We start from the raw sequence: 16,054 nt of genomic DNA on the forward strand, positions 1-16,054 counted from the left end.
AAAGTTTAACCTCCTCTAATCTCTGTTCAAAGGAGCCAGGCACAATGGTAGGTGCTTGTAGTCCCATCAACCCTGAAGACGGGAGGATTACTTGAGCCAAAGTAGTTCAAGGCCAGGCTGAGCAACATAGTGAGACCCCTCTTCCGAAAGGGTGTGACCAGAGAGAAGGATGTAGTTCAATGGTAGAGTACTTGCCTAGCATACATGAGGTCTTCCTGGATTTGATCCCGAGCAACCCCCCCCCCCGAAAAAAAAAAAATCACTAGTTGGCCTTGGTACCTTTTTTATTAACTGTACATCCAGAAATTTCTGCTCAAACGTTGTGGAAGGTCCCTCCAAAAAGTAACAAGGCTAAGCCAATGATGTCAAATTCAAAGAGACTTAAGTAAATGACCATGTGTACGTATGCTTCTGGGTTCAGATGAAGCCTCAGAATATTTATCAATTCAAAACTTCAGGCAGCCATCATCCAACAAGATATTTTGTCATCTTTGCCTAAAGCAAATATCAGGGACAGCATGGAAGACATGAAGAGAGCAGAGGTTAATTTTCCAGCAATAACATCTAACTGTGCTGTGGAGTCCTGCAAAACACAATGGAAGGAAATCCATGAATGGGCTTTAGCATGCTCTGTGCACACACTTGCACATCTGAATGTGCTTATTGGAAGCTATGGAGGAAAACTATAAAGCAGCCGAACAGTTGAGAAAGTGTTAAGTCTGGGTGGAAACCACTTGAGTAAAACATTCATGTAAAGCTCCTAACACTCCTTAACCTACGGGCACCATCCATAATGCTTTTTTCCACCAAGGCCTGTAAAGGAAAGCCTCATTCATATAGTACATTTTCTATGAATTCTAACAGAGACTTAAGTTTTAAGGAACAGGAACAATGTCTCTGCTCTTAAGAGTGTTATCTCTGGGACAGCACAGTTGTTTACAGCCGCCATTTAGCAACTGAGGGTACTTCAGGCTATTTCTCCTCCTATTTTATATATTGACTTCTACACAAATATTAGAACATTTTTCAAAACTCAGCAACTTAATTTTGCTTTTTTCTTTCAGCTCCTTTGAAGATTATGAAACAGATGAACCTGCCTCTCCCTCTGAATTTGGAAACAAAGGCAATAAAATAAATTCAAGCCTTTCAGAGAAACATGGAAAGCTTCAGTCAGTGGATGAAGAGTAGCTGCCAATGACTACATAAAAGGAAGATATTTTAAATACTCTTTTCTTGTGAAGAGATGCCCTAGTTTGCATACTGCTTTTTAAAGGCTTTGATTTCTCCCAAGAGTATATCTGCACTGGGAACTTTAAAATGCTTTTAAGCAGTGGGTATAGATACACCCTCAACTTAGGCAACTCCTCCAGTTTGCCTGAAACTTCTTGCAGAACTTTCCTTGGAAGTGAACGTAAGGATGTGCCTGCCATCCATCACCTTCCGAAGTCTGCAAATCAGCACCTACACCCCTGAATGTACCAAGGATCTCTTGGGACAGTGCCAAGCAATTAGTTCTCTGCACAGCAGCAGAAGTTGCCTCAGTGTTGGCCAGCATCCCTGAGGCCCTTAAGGGCTCCTATGGAGCCTAGAAGAAACACTCACTTGCAGAAAACTTGAGTCAAAAATTAATTCTGGAACTTGAATTTCAAGTATTAAGGGCCTCCAGAATTGACTTAGCCCTAGTAATAAAAAGCACTGCCAAAACATCTCAAAGACTCAATCTTGTGTACTGGAGTTCAAAGATCTTGAATTAACCTGGTTCAATGTTAATTTCACAATAACCTGCCAAACTGCTAGTCACTTTACATCCTCAGGTATCGTAACCACTGGGCCTTCCAAGCTCTGGCAACCTCCCCATTCTGACTGTGGATTTTACATAAAATATCAAGAAAAAAATATCTTCATAAGTGCAGAATTTGACTCATGACTCATACTTGAAAAAATAAGGTCCTTTTATCTAACAGTTGTAGAGAACTATTAAATGATAATATTAATCTCCAAATTAATTGATGCCCTATCTTCACTCTACAGAAGAGCTAATCAAAGACTTAAAATGATGATGTACTGTATGAAATAAATATTCTTACTGTATTCCTTTCTGCAATGAGTATTAAATGAGGCCAAAAGGAAAACCTTAAACATTATTCCTTACTTCAGTGTTGAAACTGTTCACCAGCTTTCATCCACCTCATTATTCCTCACAGAAATGGAAAAACAGTGATGGCACCCATGAAAAGAAAGCTGTTATTTACCATAGTGATAGATGTGTTCATTTCAGAATCCTACATTTTTCAGGTGGCCACAGTACAGCCCAATCCTACACTACGGAGGGGGATGGGAGGAAGGATCAAAATTGAAAAGAATTACTTAAAAGGATGGGTATTTCTGACACAAGTAAAAGAAGCCCCACCCAAGCTTCTTTTTTAATATTTCTGTTCATCAAGTTTCCCTAGACTTTTTTTCTTTTAACCAGCATTTAAAGTGTTGGAGTAGCTTCCCTTTCAATTCCACCTTGGTTCCCCTTGCTGGTTATAAAAGCTAAGGACTGAAATAAAACCGTGGGATATGGCAAGCAAAAAGCAGAGACAAGAGAATTTAGGAAGTGCATACCAACTAATACTGTAAGACAGCAATATTGCCTGTCAAAAGGTCCTCCCAGTTTCTTGTTATTTTATTCATGATTAGAACTGATCTTCCATTAAACAGCTAAAGAAATAACTATTACAGCTAATAGTTTTAAAAATGAGTGAAATTTTAGGAAACACCACATACACTATCCCAAACACACAATAATTTATGATACATGAAATTTACCAGCAATCTCATTCATCATTTACCAGGAAAAGAAAACTTTTTAAATTTCAGATAAAAGTATAAAAGGAAGGAAGTAATATTTTAGGAAACTAAACATGGTTTACAGGTTTGTTGTCCATAATGACCTAAACTTTCTGACCCTCACCAAAAAGTATAACTAAATTCAGTTGTGCAATATGTTTTTTCCCTCCAGGCATGGTGGCACTAACCTGTAATCCCAGCAGCATGGGAGGCTGAGGCAGAAGGATCACAAATTCAAGGCCAGCCTCAGCAACTTAGTGAGGCCCTAAGCAACTTAGCAAGACCATACCTCAAAATAAAAAATAAAAAGGACTGAGGATGTAGCTTAATGGTTAAACACCCCTGGGTTCAATCCTTGGTACCAAAAAACAAAAATTAATATATATTTTTCAAATTATTTGACTTCACTTTTTTTATCTTGTTTTTTGTTACTCAAGTTCTCTAGCTTTTGCTTGGGTCAGTATTTGGTTTTAAAAGTCTATTATCCCAAAAGAAATTTTCAGAATGAAAATGTACTACTAGCAACACCATCCCAATATAGGATAGTTTAATTTGGGTTCTTCAAATTATCACATTTTCTTTAAGAATTATATGCATGTATTTCATTGTACTCCTTTCTTAGAGCTGAATTCAAGGAATGTGAATTCTGGGGAACTAGGATAAAACATAATTGACTTTCTTGTAAAGATCATGCTAAATATAATCATTATTGCTAAACTGGAAATTTCAAGTCATTACAATATCCCAGGTCCCTTGACAAAATACTAGGTTGAGAGTTATCATTACCTTAAAGCTATTTAATGAGTTTATAGCATAATTGCCAAGGTAATCAAACTAATAAAATTTTGTGTATTTTCCTGCATCTTACTTGTCACTGTGTACCATTCAGAGTGTTTATAAAACTTTAGACTGATCAGTCATTTGCTCAGCTTTTGAAAATGTTAAGGTGTGTTTTGAGTGGAGAAGGCTGCATGTCTTTTGTTTTTCCCTTTTCACAAAGCTAAATAAAGTTGTCAAATATGAATCATGTTTCACTAAGATAATCAATTTCTGGTTTTGCTCACTTACAACTCATTTATGTGTGAAAAAGTAATGCTGTAAACAAGCCTCAGTTTTTGAAAGTAACTCTTTGAATCCCTGAGAACACTATGAACAAAGGTGTAGAAGGATATCTCAACCTGAGAAGTGCTTTCCTTTGGGGACAGGAATCGGGGTTTGGGAGTGAGGGGTTCAGAGGAATCAGGACTTCAAGCCTTACCTATCATGTATAATTTTTAAGGGAAAATATATAAATTTATATAAATATATATAAACAACAAAGTGTTAGATCCAGACACTAAACTTTGGAACTTACTATTTTCTAAAGCACTTGTTAAAAAGCATTTGTTACCGATGGTATGAAAAAGGACAGTTTTCTCATCTATGGTAAAACTTTTACTTTTCTTCAGCAAAGTTGCCATTGAATCATTTAGAAAAACAAAGGACACGATGAAATAAAAGGAATTCTCTATCTTAGAACCAAACTGCATCTCTGCATAGAAATGTACATTTAATGAAGGCTAATCAAAAAGATAAACTGTCAGCTCTAAAACTATTATTTAAGGACTCAAAAGAACATTGAAGGGCTGGGACCATAGCTCAATGACAGAGTCCTTGCCTAGCATGTGTTGAGGCACTAGGTTCAATCGTTAACACCACATAAAAATAACTAAAATAATTGCATTCTGTCCAGCTTTAACATTGAAGACATGCCATAATAAATGCTGTTCTTTTTCTCGTAGTTTCATATCCTGATGAAGTAAATCCAGTTACTTTAGTAATTCCCTAGTCATTGGTCAGCATTCCTAAATACTTGTAGTATAAAGAAAGAAATAAAACCAAGGCACTGTAATTATTTACACTTCCCCAAATTAACAGACCATTCAGAGCATGCTATCCCAAATTCCTCAGTATTCTACAACATAGAATTAGAAAACTATCATTTATTGATAGATTTAAGGTGTAATACAGGTTTCCAAAAATGTGGCAGTGAGAATACCAGCATAAAAAAGAGAAAACTTGTGCTAAAAACAACCTGAATTCATCATTGGCAATATTACATAACAATCAAGGTCCTCACATACTAATGATTTCCACTTTGTCTATATTGCCAACCTCCCATGCATCAAAAAACACAAAATTAATATTATATTATCAAAGTTGGGAAAGAATAAAGTACTTCAAGAATTTTAAGATCATAATATTAGGAAAGTTTGGGAGATTTGCAAAATATATCCTACTCATCCATGTGTTGTACAATATCATTTCTAGTCATTTTTGCAGTGATCATTAGTGAATAAAGAACAGATTTACAAGTTTATATAGCAGGGTATCTGGGTTCAACACAAAACTGTTACAAACTTTAGGTAAATACATGTTTCATAAACACTGCTAACACTTAAAGGAATTAAATAAAATTCCAAAACTTGGAAAGCAAATAAAGACAAGACAACTAAGAAGCATTTTCCACCATTTACTCTTGTTATCAAAAATAGTTCAACTCTTCTTGCAAAACAAAAACAAAATAGTACATACTGGACACATACATCACATTTTTCTTCCTATGGCTTTAGCCCACCCCCACCCCACCAAAAAGAGACCAAAAAAAAAAAAAAAAAAAAAAAAGCCCAACAACAACAGAAACAATTCTACCTGACCACATTCACAGAAAATGACACCAGGATACACTACAAAACAGAAGGAGGTGTCATCTGCTCTGTGTCCAAAGGTTTCTTCTCCATATCTTGTACTAGGCGAGTAACCATCATTGAACATGCTGTGTGCCAAATCAAAACAACTTCAACATATGTCAGATCTCACTAGAGATGGTGAACGCAGTAGAAATTGGAACTTTTCCAGCAGTATTTTTCTTTAAATAAGCACTGTCAAAGCAGCAACTCTTCTTTAAAATCATAAGGTTATTTCTTTACACCTAGTCAGTCCTTGTTTTTCTTGGACTGTGCTCTTTCAAGCAACTGACTAGATTTCCCTTCAACAGAATGTTTATCTTCCCAGTAAAAATTAAAGGGAAGAAGTACATTTAAACTGAAACACGGTTTGTGCTTTACATGCAAAAGAGCATTCTAAAGGAAATCCTCCTAGCTTCAAACCTACCTAAATGCACAGGCTTCATAAAAAGGCATTTTTAGTAGGCCTCAATAGAGAAGCCTTATTAATGAATAGCACCCTAAAAAAATAGGAGCATATTCAAAATAAAGTCTGTGGCAAATAAACAGAGGAAAGAGAAATCAAAGCAGCAGCCAATGGCAATAAGTATAATGCATGAATCTGGATAAGTTTGGGGGCATTATTCCAAAATTATTTTAAACAAATCCCAATTTCAAAATAAAATCTTTATAATTTTTTAAAAATTCTCTTATTATATATAGTCTAAATTCAATTACCTCCTTCAGAATAAAACTGCTCTTCATTTATCCAATTGGAACATTGCACAAAATGAAGGTAGGAGTTAGAATTTTTTTCCCTAGAAATTAGTCAGTCTTTACTAGAAAGGAGGCTCAACTTGTAGTTTTGGAGTATAAACAGCTAAATATTTGCAGTCTGACTGAATTTGTTCACTTTTTTAAAAGACAGTTTTCTTAAACATTCTAATGAGGGGCAAATTTTCTTTCATAATACTGCTGATTTAAGAACTGCTACATACACCAGTAGCCAATTTTCATGATCAGAAATGGTATGATGTCAGCACAAAGGTTGAGCTGGACACATCAGCTTTACAACAGGAGAAACAATGGGGCATCTGAAGGCAGCACTGAGTCTCCTGAATAAACTAATGGCTACATTTCCACAAAAAAATTAGCACAATCTTTATGAACTGACTAGATACCACTTCCTTACACTTAATCATAAACTTTGATTATGCACAAAGCATGACCATAAACAATGAGGTTAATGTTATTTTCCTTGCCAAAGTTCATTTTGTATAAATCAGTTGCATCAGCATTTGTTCTCAAACTATGAGGTTCTGTAAGAACTAAGGACATATAGTTGTAGGGTTACTCCTCCATTATCTGCAAACTATTTCCCCGACACTAACACATATAACTTAGCAATGAAAACACTTGATACAAGTGATCTATATGCAGGAGCTCCGGCAAGTTATACCAACAGAACCATAGCTGCCGTAAAACTGTAGCTATTTCCCTACCAGAGGTAGGTTTAAAGACCCACTGATTTAACAGTCGAATCTCATGTCTATAGCTTCATCCAAACTTTTATCATCGTGTGTACTGGCAGCTAAAAACGTTGTTACTGGGGACCCTGTGACATTAATTACACTGGTGCTGGTACTAGCGTTACGCACTGCAATGCTAGTTACATTAATGCCCAAAGTGAGCCTGGTCTGCTCCAAGGCCTTTTCTGGCACGGCAAATGCCTCCAGCTTCTTCTCCCCGTTGGCCATATAGGAGTTTTGGCAGCCACGACAAATACAATCTAAGCAGGCTTTGCGGTTAGAGTAGCAAGGGCAGCGTTGGCCTCGGCATGTAAGAACACTTGGATTTTGAGTAGCACGCCCACATTTACACCCTTTCTTTTCCTGGGGCTTTTTGTACACCGTCTTGGTAGGGCTTCCCGGCATAAAATGATGACTAGGAATCTTTTCCTTTACTGCTTTGTCTTTTTTTAGAATACCTGGCTTGGTTTTAGAGTGAGATTTCTTGGATCCATGTTCATGACTCTTTTTCATGCTTTTAGTAGATAAAAGTACAGTTTTACTGATTTTGGGTGTCGTGCCTCCATTGGGAACAGTTGCTATAGGTTGAAGAGAAATTTTGTTCTCCCGTTTCACCGTAACAGGAGCAGATGCCCCCAGTGTTGGGCCTCGGATGATGGTAGAAATTGGAAGTGGCTGAACTTTCTCACTGTCGCTTTCTGATCTAGATCGTTTTCTATTCAATTTTGCTACCTTCGGAGTTGCTGCTGTACATGATAACCCATGAAGTGCAGGACTGGTGGACATAAAAACATTATGGCTAAGAGACTGGGAAGAAAGCTGCAAAAAAGGTCCATTGGATACAGTGGCTTCCAAGTTCGGCTGCAAATTAGGACAACAAACATCTGTATTTGAAACAGTTTCTAAGCTGCGGAGTACTTCCTCAACACTCAGTAAGAGAGAGTCACCAGGTTTAATATCTTCACTGAAACTGCAGATATCAATGCCTGTGGAGCATAAATCAGTGGCTACCGCATCACAGACAGGTGGTAGGCTGTCAGATAGATCCTCAGTTTTTATGTCAACAGTATTACATACATCGATCGTATTTGAATGTTCAGGTGAAGGAATATTTATACCAAATCTATCTATTGAAAGCCCATTATAAGTAGGCAAACCATTGATAACAGAACTGCCAATAGCAATGCTGAGGGTGCCTTCAGACATAGGAGATAAACTAGCTTGAGGATCAGTTGTGGGTTCTGAGGTTGAAGGTAAAGGGGAATGTGTCAAACACAAAGTAAAGGATGAATCTGAGGGTTTTTCTGTCTCCTCACAAAACAATGATCCATCATTAAGCAAAGCCAAAATATCAGAAGAACAGTCGACTGCTTCTATTATATCCCGTGCCAACGTAGTCTGTGTTATATATTCACATAGTTTTTTGTAGCAGTTCACTAAGATGCTTAACTGCTTATTTTCCTCAAACTGCTCATAGTCTTTGCACCAGCTACATGAAGGTTTCATCATCATTTTCTTGCCTTTACAAGTTTTGCAGACATAGTGTTGGCAGGTGGAGTTGGTGGGTGCAATAGGATCTTGCAGCAAATGTCCTGAGGGAGGAAAGCAAAAATTTTAGTAAAATAAATCCACAGTTTCACATACTGAAGTTAACAAGACATTAATCTAGATGAGTTAAACTCACCAGACAACAAAAACATATTTGAAAAGAAATGGAAAAATACTCAATAGTTCACTTCATTTCCATGATATATTCCTTTATCTCAAAATATGATCTTTCCTGATTCTCCTCTTCTCTCCAAAAGCTATTAATAAGTTAGAGGTGAGGGGCTGGGGTTGTGGCTCAGTGGTAGAGTGCTCATCTAGCACAGGTGAGGCAATGGGTTTGATCCTCAGCACTACATTAAAATAAATAAAAATAAAGGCATTGTGTCCACCTACAACTTAACAAAAAAGGTGGGGGGATGAAATTACCAAAAATATAAACTATGCTTAAAATCCTTGGAAACTCAGGCTGGGGGTTGTGGCTCAGTGGCACAGCACTTGCCTAGCATGTGTGAAACACTGGGCACCATCAATCAATCAATCAATCAATGGAAGTTACTGTGTCCATCTACACCTAAAAATATTTTTTTTAAAAATCCCTGGAGGGCTGGGGATGTGGCTCAAGCGGTAGCGCGCTCGCCTGGCATGCGTGCGGCCCGGGTTCGATCCTCAGCACCACATACCAACGAAGATGTTGTGTCCGCCGAGAACTAAAAAATAAATATTAAAAATTCTCTCTCTCTCTCTCTCTCTCTCTCTCTCTCTCTCTCTCTCCTCTCTCACTCTCTCTTAAAAAAAAAAAATTAAAAATCCCTGGAATCTCAACCTAATGCAATATCAAATATTAAACAAAATCATGATTATTTTATATTGGACAATGGGGAAAAGATGAACAAGAAAGATTTTGTCCCTTCATTTTTAAAATGTCTGAGAACATTAACCAATTAGTACAAAGACATTTTCACAAAAGAAAATATATTATTTTAACCAGCTTTTTTTTCTTTAGTTAGAGTTAGATACTTTATTTCTTTTTTTTTAATTTTTTTAGTTTTATTTTTTTAGTTGTTGATAGACCTTTATTTATATATGGTGCTGAGAACTGAACCCAGTGCCTCGCACATGCCAGGCAACTGCACTACTGCTACAGCTGAGCCCCAGCCCCAGATACTTTACTTCTTTACTTTTATATGGTGCTGAGAATCGAACCCAGCACCTCACACTGCTAGGCAAGTGCTCTACCGCTGAGCAACAACACCGGCCCTTCAACCAGCTTTTATTATACATACTTCATAAACGTAATGAAAAGAGAAAATCAAAATGTAGTTAAAGAGTACTATTCAACTAAATCTTATACAAAGAACGAAATGGAGAAAAAATTATATTTAAACTTGCTAAAGGAAAAAAGTAAACAGAGCATAACAGTGGACTCCAATTCTTACAGAAGAATTCAAAATAAAATGACCATAGTCATAAATCATAAATATTATTTTGGGCGGGTGTACCGGGGATTGAACTCAGGGCAGGACACTCAACCAATGAACCACATCCCCAATCCTCTATTGTATTTTATTTAGAGACAGGGTCTCACTGAGTTGCTTAGCACCTCATTGTGGCTGAGGCTAGCTTTGAACTCACATCCTCCTATCTCAGCCTCCCGAACCTTGAGATTATAGGTGTGCACCTCCACGCCCATCCATAAACCACAAGTATTCTAAGCACAACAATATATTTTAAACTATATTTTAAACAATATAGTTTAAAAGTGACACTTGGGACAACTCTCAAATTATAAGTGTCCCATACATTATAAACCAACTAAATTCCAATCCCTGTTTCCATCCTTACTTCCCAAAGCAGCAACTGTTCCTTGGTTCCCTATTTAGACAAATGATTCACACAGTTAATCCAAAACCTCTTTTCTCATGAATCATACAAACAATGTTCTGACCACAACAAAAATTACAAATCAAGCTGGGCTTGGTGGCACATCCCTGTAACCAACTCAGCAAGCTGAGGCAGGAGGATCCCAGGTTTGAGGTTAGCCTGGGCAACTTAGCGAGACTGCCTCAAAAAATAAAAAAAGGCTGCACTGGGGTTGTGGCTCAGCTGTAGAGTACTCGCCTAGCACATGCGAGGCCCTGGGTTCAATCCTCAGCACCACATAAAAATAAATAAATAAAGATATTGTGTCCAACCAAAAAACAAATATATATTTTTTAAAAAGGCTTAAAAATTAAGGAAAAAAAAAAAAGACTGAAAATGAGAGAGGAGGTACAAAGTACCAAAACCAGGAAGGAGAGTAGGGAATAATTACTAGGACCCTATAGAAATTTTAAAAATTAAGAAAATCATTTTTTATTTGAAGACAGAGTCTTACGAAATTGTTGGTACTGGCCTCAAACTTGTGATCCTCCTGCCCCAGCCTCCCAATTTGCTGGGATAGCAGGCATGCACCACCAAGCCCAGCTGACTCACTTAAAAATTTCAAACCTGAATAAACCTTTCTGAAGAAATTGAAATAGCAATTTAACAGAGGCTGACACAGGAGGATTCCAAGTTTGAGGCCAGCCTGGGAAACCCAATAAGACCCTATCTCAAACTAAAAACCACTGGGGATATAATTCAATGGCAGAGTGCACCTTGGTTCAATCCCCAATACAGCACCCGCTCCACACACAGGTGCAAAATAATAACAACCAAAACTAAAAAGGATAAGAAAGGAATAGTATCTTAAAATATACCTCAAAACAAAACTCTAGGACTAACTGCCCTCACTGGTAAATTCTAATAAATTTATTTTTTAACTTTAAATAAATGGGAGAAAACACTTCCCAACTTATTCTTTAAGCTAGTTAACTACTGAAATCCACATGAGAAAATACAAAAATCCCTCATGAAGGTAGACACAAAAACCCATAATAAAACAGTAAATAGAATCAAGCAATAAATAATCCAATAGCCATCCATAGATATAAAGACTTTAAACTAGAATTCTTTAACCTACAGCCATCATCATACTTTAAAAGGTGAAATATAAATTATTCTGCACTCCCAAAGATCAGGAACAAGGAAAGAGTGCCTGCTTTTGCCACGTCTATTCAAAATTATACTCAAGATTCTCATTAGTGCAGTAAGGGTAAAAAAAAAAAACCCCAAGGAATCCAGTTGGAAAAGACTTGAAACTGTCTTAGTAACTGATTACAGGATCCTATATAAAGAGAATCAAAACAAAAAATTTATACACAAAAACTATTTGAACCAATAAATGCAACAAATGAGTTTAGCAAGGTCACAGCACAAACAATACACAAGAATTCCACATTCATTACCACAGAACACTGATGAAAGAAATTAGTAAAAAAAAAAATCTAGAGATAACTGTATTCTCAATATTGTCAAAATTGCAATCTTCCCCAAGTCAATCTGTAAATTCAAGATCTCAGGGTGCTTTTTCCCCCCTAAGACAAGGGAGAAGCTGATTCTAAGATTCACATGATATCACAAAGGACCTTAAGATAGCCAAAGAACTCTGAAAACCAAAATTGGAGAACTTATACTACCAGATTCCAAATTTTACTATAAAGCACATTAATCAAGAAGTGTAGTAACAGAGATGGGTATGGCAGTGCACACCTGCAATCCCTGTGCTTAGGAGGTTGAGGCAGGAAGATCGTGAGTTCAAGCAACTCAGTGAGATTGTCTCTAAAATAATATGTAAAAAAGGTGGGTAAGGCTAGGTATGTGGCTCAGTGATTAAGTGCCTGTGGGTTCGATCAAAAAAAAAAAAAAGTGTGGTAACAGTCAAAGTACAAACATATAGATCCCAAAAACTGGGAGTCCAGAAAGAAATTCTTATTGCGTTTATGGTCAAGTGATTTGTGTAACAAGAATGTGACAAGAGAATTCTTAAGGCACCAAGAGAATTCACTGGAAATGAGAGTAGATTCAATATCATACAGGAGAATTTGATATCCAAAAGCTTTAAGGAAAAAAAAAAATCACAAAATTAGACCTTTACCTTATAACATATACAAAAATTAATTTCAAAATGATCACAGGCCTAAATGTCAGAGGAAAATTTTTAAAATTCTGGAAGAAACATGAGAAAAATCTTCATAGCTTAAAATAGGGCAAAGCATTTTTAGATGTGATGCCAAATGCACAATCAACAAAAGAAAAAAAAAAATAAAATATATTTCCCCAAAAATAAAAACTTGTGCTTCAAAAATCACCACTAAGAAAATGAAAAAAAAAAATAGCAACAAGATGGGAGAAAATATTCACAAATCACATATCTGACAAAGAGTAACAACAACAACAACAAAAAAAAACTTCCTACAAATCAGTAAGATAATTCAATTTTAAAAGTAGGCAAGATCGGGGCTGGAATTGTGACTCAGCAGTAGAGCACATGCTGGGTTCAATCCTCAGCAACACATAAAAATAAAGGCAGTGTGTCCATCTACAACTAAAACAAAATATGAAGAAAAAAAAAAAAAGAAGGCGGCAAGATAGGGCTGGGGATGTAGAGCACCTGCCTCCCATGCACCAGGTTCAATTCCCAGCACCCCAAAAAAATAAAACAAAAGTAGGCAAGAGATCTGAATAAGCATTTCACCAAAGAAAATATACAAATGACCCATATCAGCATAAAATATGCTCAATATTTTTCAGGAAAAATATTTTTTATTTAAAATTTAAATAATCTATAAGAGGGGGCTGGGGATGTGGCTCAAGCGGTAGCGTGCTTGCCTGGCATGCGTGCGGCCCGGGTTCGATCCTCAGCACCACAAGCAAACAAAGATGTGTCCGCCAAAAACTAAAAAATAAATATAAAAAAATAAATAAATAATCTATGATACTTCTACATACCCATTAGAACCGCTAAATTCCAAAGGGCAACACAAAGAGTTGATTAAAATGTGGAGAGGCGGGCTGGGGATGTGGCTCAAGCGGTAGCGCGCTCGCCTGGCATGCGTGCGGCCCGGTTCGATCCTCAGCACCACATACAAAACAAAGATGCTGTGTCCGCCAAGAACTAAAAAATAAATATTAAAAATTCTCTCTCTCTCTCCTCTCTTGCTCTCTCTTAAAAAAAAAAAGCAATTGGCATAAAAAAATAAAATTTTAAAAAAAATGTGGAGAGGCTGGAGTTGTGGCTCAGAGGTAGAGCGCTCGCCTCGCACATGTGAGACCCTGGGTTCAATCCTCAGCACCACATAAAAATAAGTGAAATAAAGGTATTGTGTCCAACTAGAAAAAATAAATAAAATAAATAAATAAAATGTGGAGCAATTTGTGTATTAATGGTGCGATGTAAAATGGTAGAATCATACAGGAAACAAATTTACCATACAACTTAACAATTCTACTCCTAGTAACCTATCAGAAGAGAAATGAAAACAAAGAAGCACAGTGGAATTTGGGGGATGATGAAAATATTCTAAAATCTGATTTGTGATGATGTGATGATGGATGTATAACTCTAAAATAAAATAAAAAGCTTAAGGCACCAATGGTTAATGGAATCCAACCTTCTACTCAATGTCAATGAAGGAATCCCCTACAGAGTACCCTTGACTTAATCTAGGTCAAAGAACAACAAAAGGGATAAATAATAAATATAATATACATACACACTTTTCCCACCTACATGCATATACAATCATGTATCCCTTAATGATAAGGATATATTTTGAGAAATTAATCATTAGGTAATTTCATCATTATGCAAATATCAGAAGACAGTACAGTCACACAAATCTAGATGGTATAGGCCAAGAACTCAGCGTGGCTTCTTGATGCAAGCAAGAGTCATAGTAAACACAATAAATATGAGGGGGCGGGATGCGGGGCGTGCTATGGCTCAGTGGTAGAGCACTTGCCTAGAATGTGTGAGGCAGGGGTTCAATATCTGGCACCACATAAAAATAAAAACAAATAAAATAAAGGTATTGTTTCCATCTACAACTAAAAGAAAATATATATAAAAGAATAAACATGAGGCTGCTGCCAATGTAACACAGCATACTGTTCTACAGCAACCTTCTTTTTTTAATGATGCATATACTAAAATGATGATTAAAAACATAGTATGCTATAACATATAAGCCAGTAAAAGTCATTTGTTATTATCATGTATTCTGTACAATACATAATTTTATGCCCTATATTTTTGTACCACAGGCAGCACAGTTTTGTTTACACAAAACATATGTAAACATTAGGAGTTTTTCAGCTACATTATAATCTTATGAGACCACCATTATATATGTGGTCCATAGACAAAAACATGATTAATTTAGCACGATTCTGTGGGTGGGTGTCTGCATGCACGCACGCGCATACACACACACACAATTAGAAGGATAAACCATAGGCTTTTTGTTTTTGTTGGGAAAGGAAGACAGAACAGGGCTGGGGATGTGGCTCAAGCGGTAGCGCGCTCGCCTTGCATGCGTGCGGCCGGGGTTCGATCCTCAGCACCACATACAAACAAAGATGTTGTGTCCGCCGAGAACTAAAAAATAAAAATAAATATTAAAAAAAAAAATTCTCTCTATCTCCTCTCTCACTCTCTTAAAAAAAAAAAAAAAAGAACAAAGTAAAATAAATATGGACAAAATATACAGCTTGAGTTAAACCTATTTTGTAGTTTTTACTTTCAAACCATGTTTTATGTAATTTTTTAAATTTTTTTAGTTATAGTTGAACACAATACATTTATTTATTTATTTATTTGTTTATTTATTTATTTATTTTTATGTGGTACTGAGGATGGAACCCAGCACCTCGCATGTGCTATGCAAGTACTCTGCCACTGAGCCACAACTCCAGCCCATGTTTTATGTATTTATGTATCTCAACTATTAAAGAAAATCTAAAAATCAAAAACAATGAAATAAGCCACTAATTTTATATCAAATATGAAGGTATAAAATGAACAGTCAGAGATAAATTATTTCAAATGACTTTACAACAGATAACAATGATTCAATCATTAGATCCTCATTTTTCTTGTTTTCACTAATCACATTGTTAGTGGTAAACAGTAATTATAAACATTCTGGTGTCTATTGTGGGATAAAGTAGTATTGTGGAATAAAGTAAATGTTAATGTCCTTGAGAATCCGAATTTTATTTTAAGAGAAGAAAGTTTTAAGACAGAAAAGGTTAAGTAAAAAAAATCCTGTAGTCTTTTAAAATGAATTTCAACTGTATTTATCAGTATGAACTCATAATTCATTTTTTCATCTTAAATGAACATTATTTCCTAGCACTACCTATTTTAAAAAGCTTAGAAACAAGCAGGGCGTGGTGGTGCACACCTGAACCTAGTGGCTGCAGAGGCTGAGGCAGAAGGATTGAGAGTTCAAAGCTAGTCTCAGCCTTAACAAGGCCCTAAGCAATTCACTGAGACCCTGTCTCTAAATAAAAATC

General features: G+C 36.4%; 2 protein-coding genes across 7 annotated transcripts in view; one reads left to right on the forward strand and one right to left on the reverse strand.

The window, feature by feature from the left end:
- The window catches only part of PPP2R3A (protein phosphatase 2 regulatory subunit B''alpha), a 168,559-nt gene extending 166,468 nt beyond the window's left edge, over positions 1–2,091 (forward strand). For all 4 annotated transcript variants that reach the window (XM_081302778.1, XM_081302781.1, XM_081302779.1 and 1 more), the window contains one exon: positions 1,065–2,091. In XM_081302778.1, coding sequence (XP_081158904.1) covers positions 1,065–1,188 — 124 coding nt within the window. In that variant the 3' untranslated portion in view covers positions 1,189–2,091. The remainder of the gene's footprint in view (positions 1–1,064) is intronic.
- A 4,068-nt stretch (positions 2,092–6,159) lies between these two features.
- Positions 6,160–16,054, reverse strand: part of MSL2 (MSL complex subunit 2) — a 35,786-nt gene continuing 25,891 nt past the window's right edge. For all 3 annotated transcript variants that reach the window (XM_081302783.1, XM_081302784.1, XM_081302782.1), the window contains exon 2: positions 6,160–8,661. In XM_081302783.1, the coding sequence (XP_081158909.1) occupies positions 7,070–8,661 (1,592 nt within the window). In that variant the 3' untranslated portion in view covers positions 6,160–7,069. The remainder of the gene's footprint in view (positions 8,662–16,054) is intronic.

Source organism: Spermophilus citellus, assembly GCF_964194105.1.
Source record: "Spermophilus citellus genome assembly, chromosome: 7".
Classification (NCBI taxonomy): domain Eukaryota; kingdom Metazoa; phylum Chordata; class Mammalia; order Rodentia; family Sciuridae; genus Spermophilus; species Spermophilus citellus.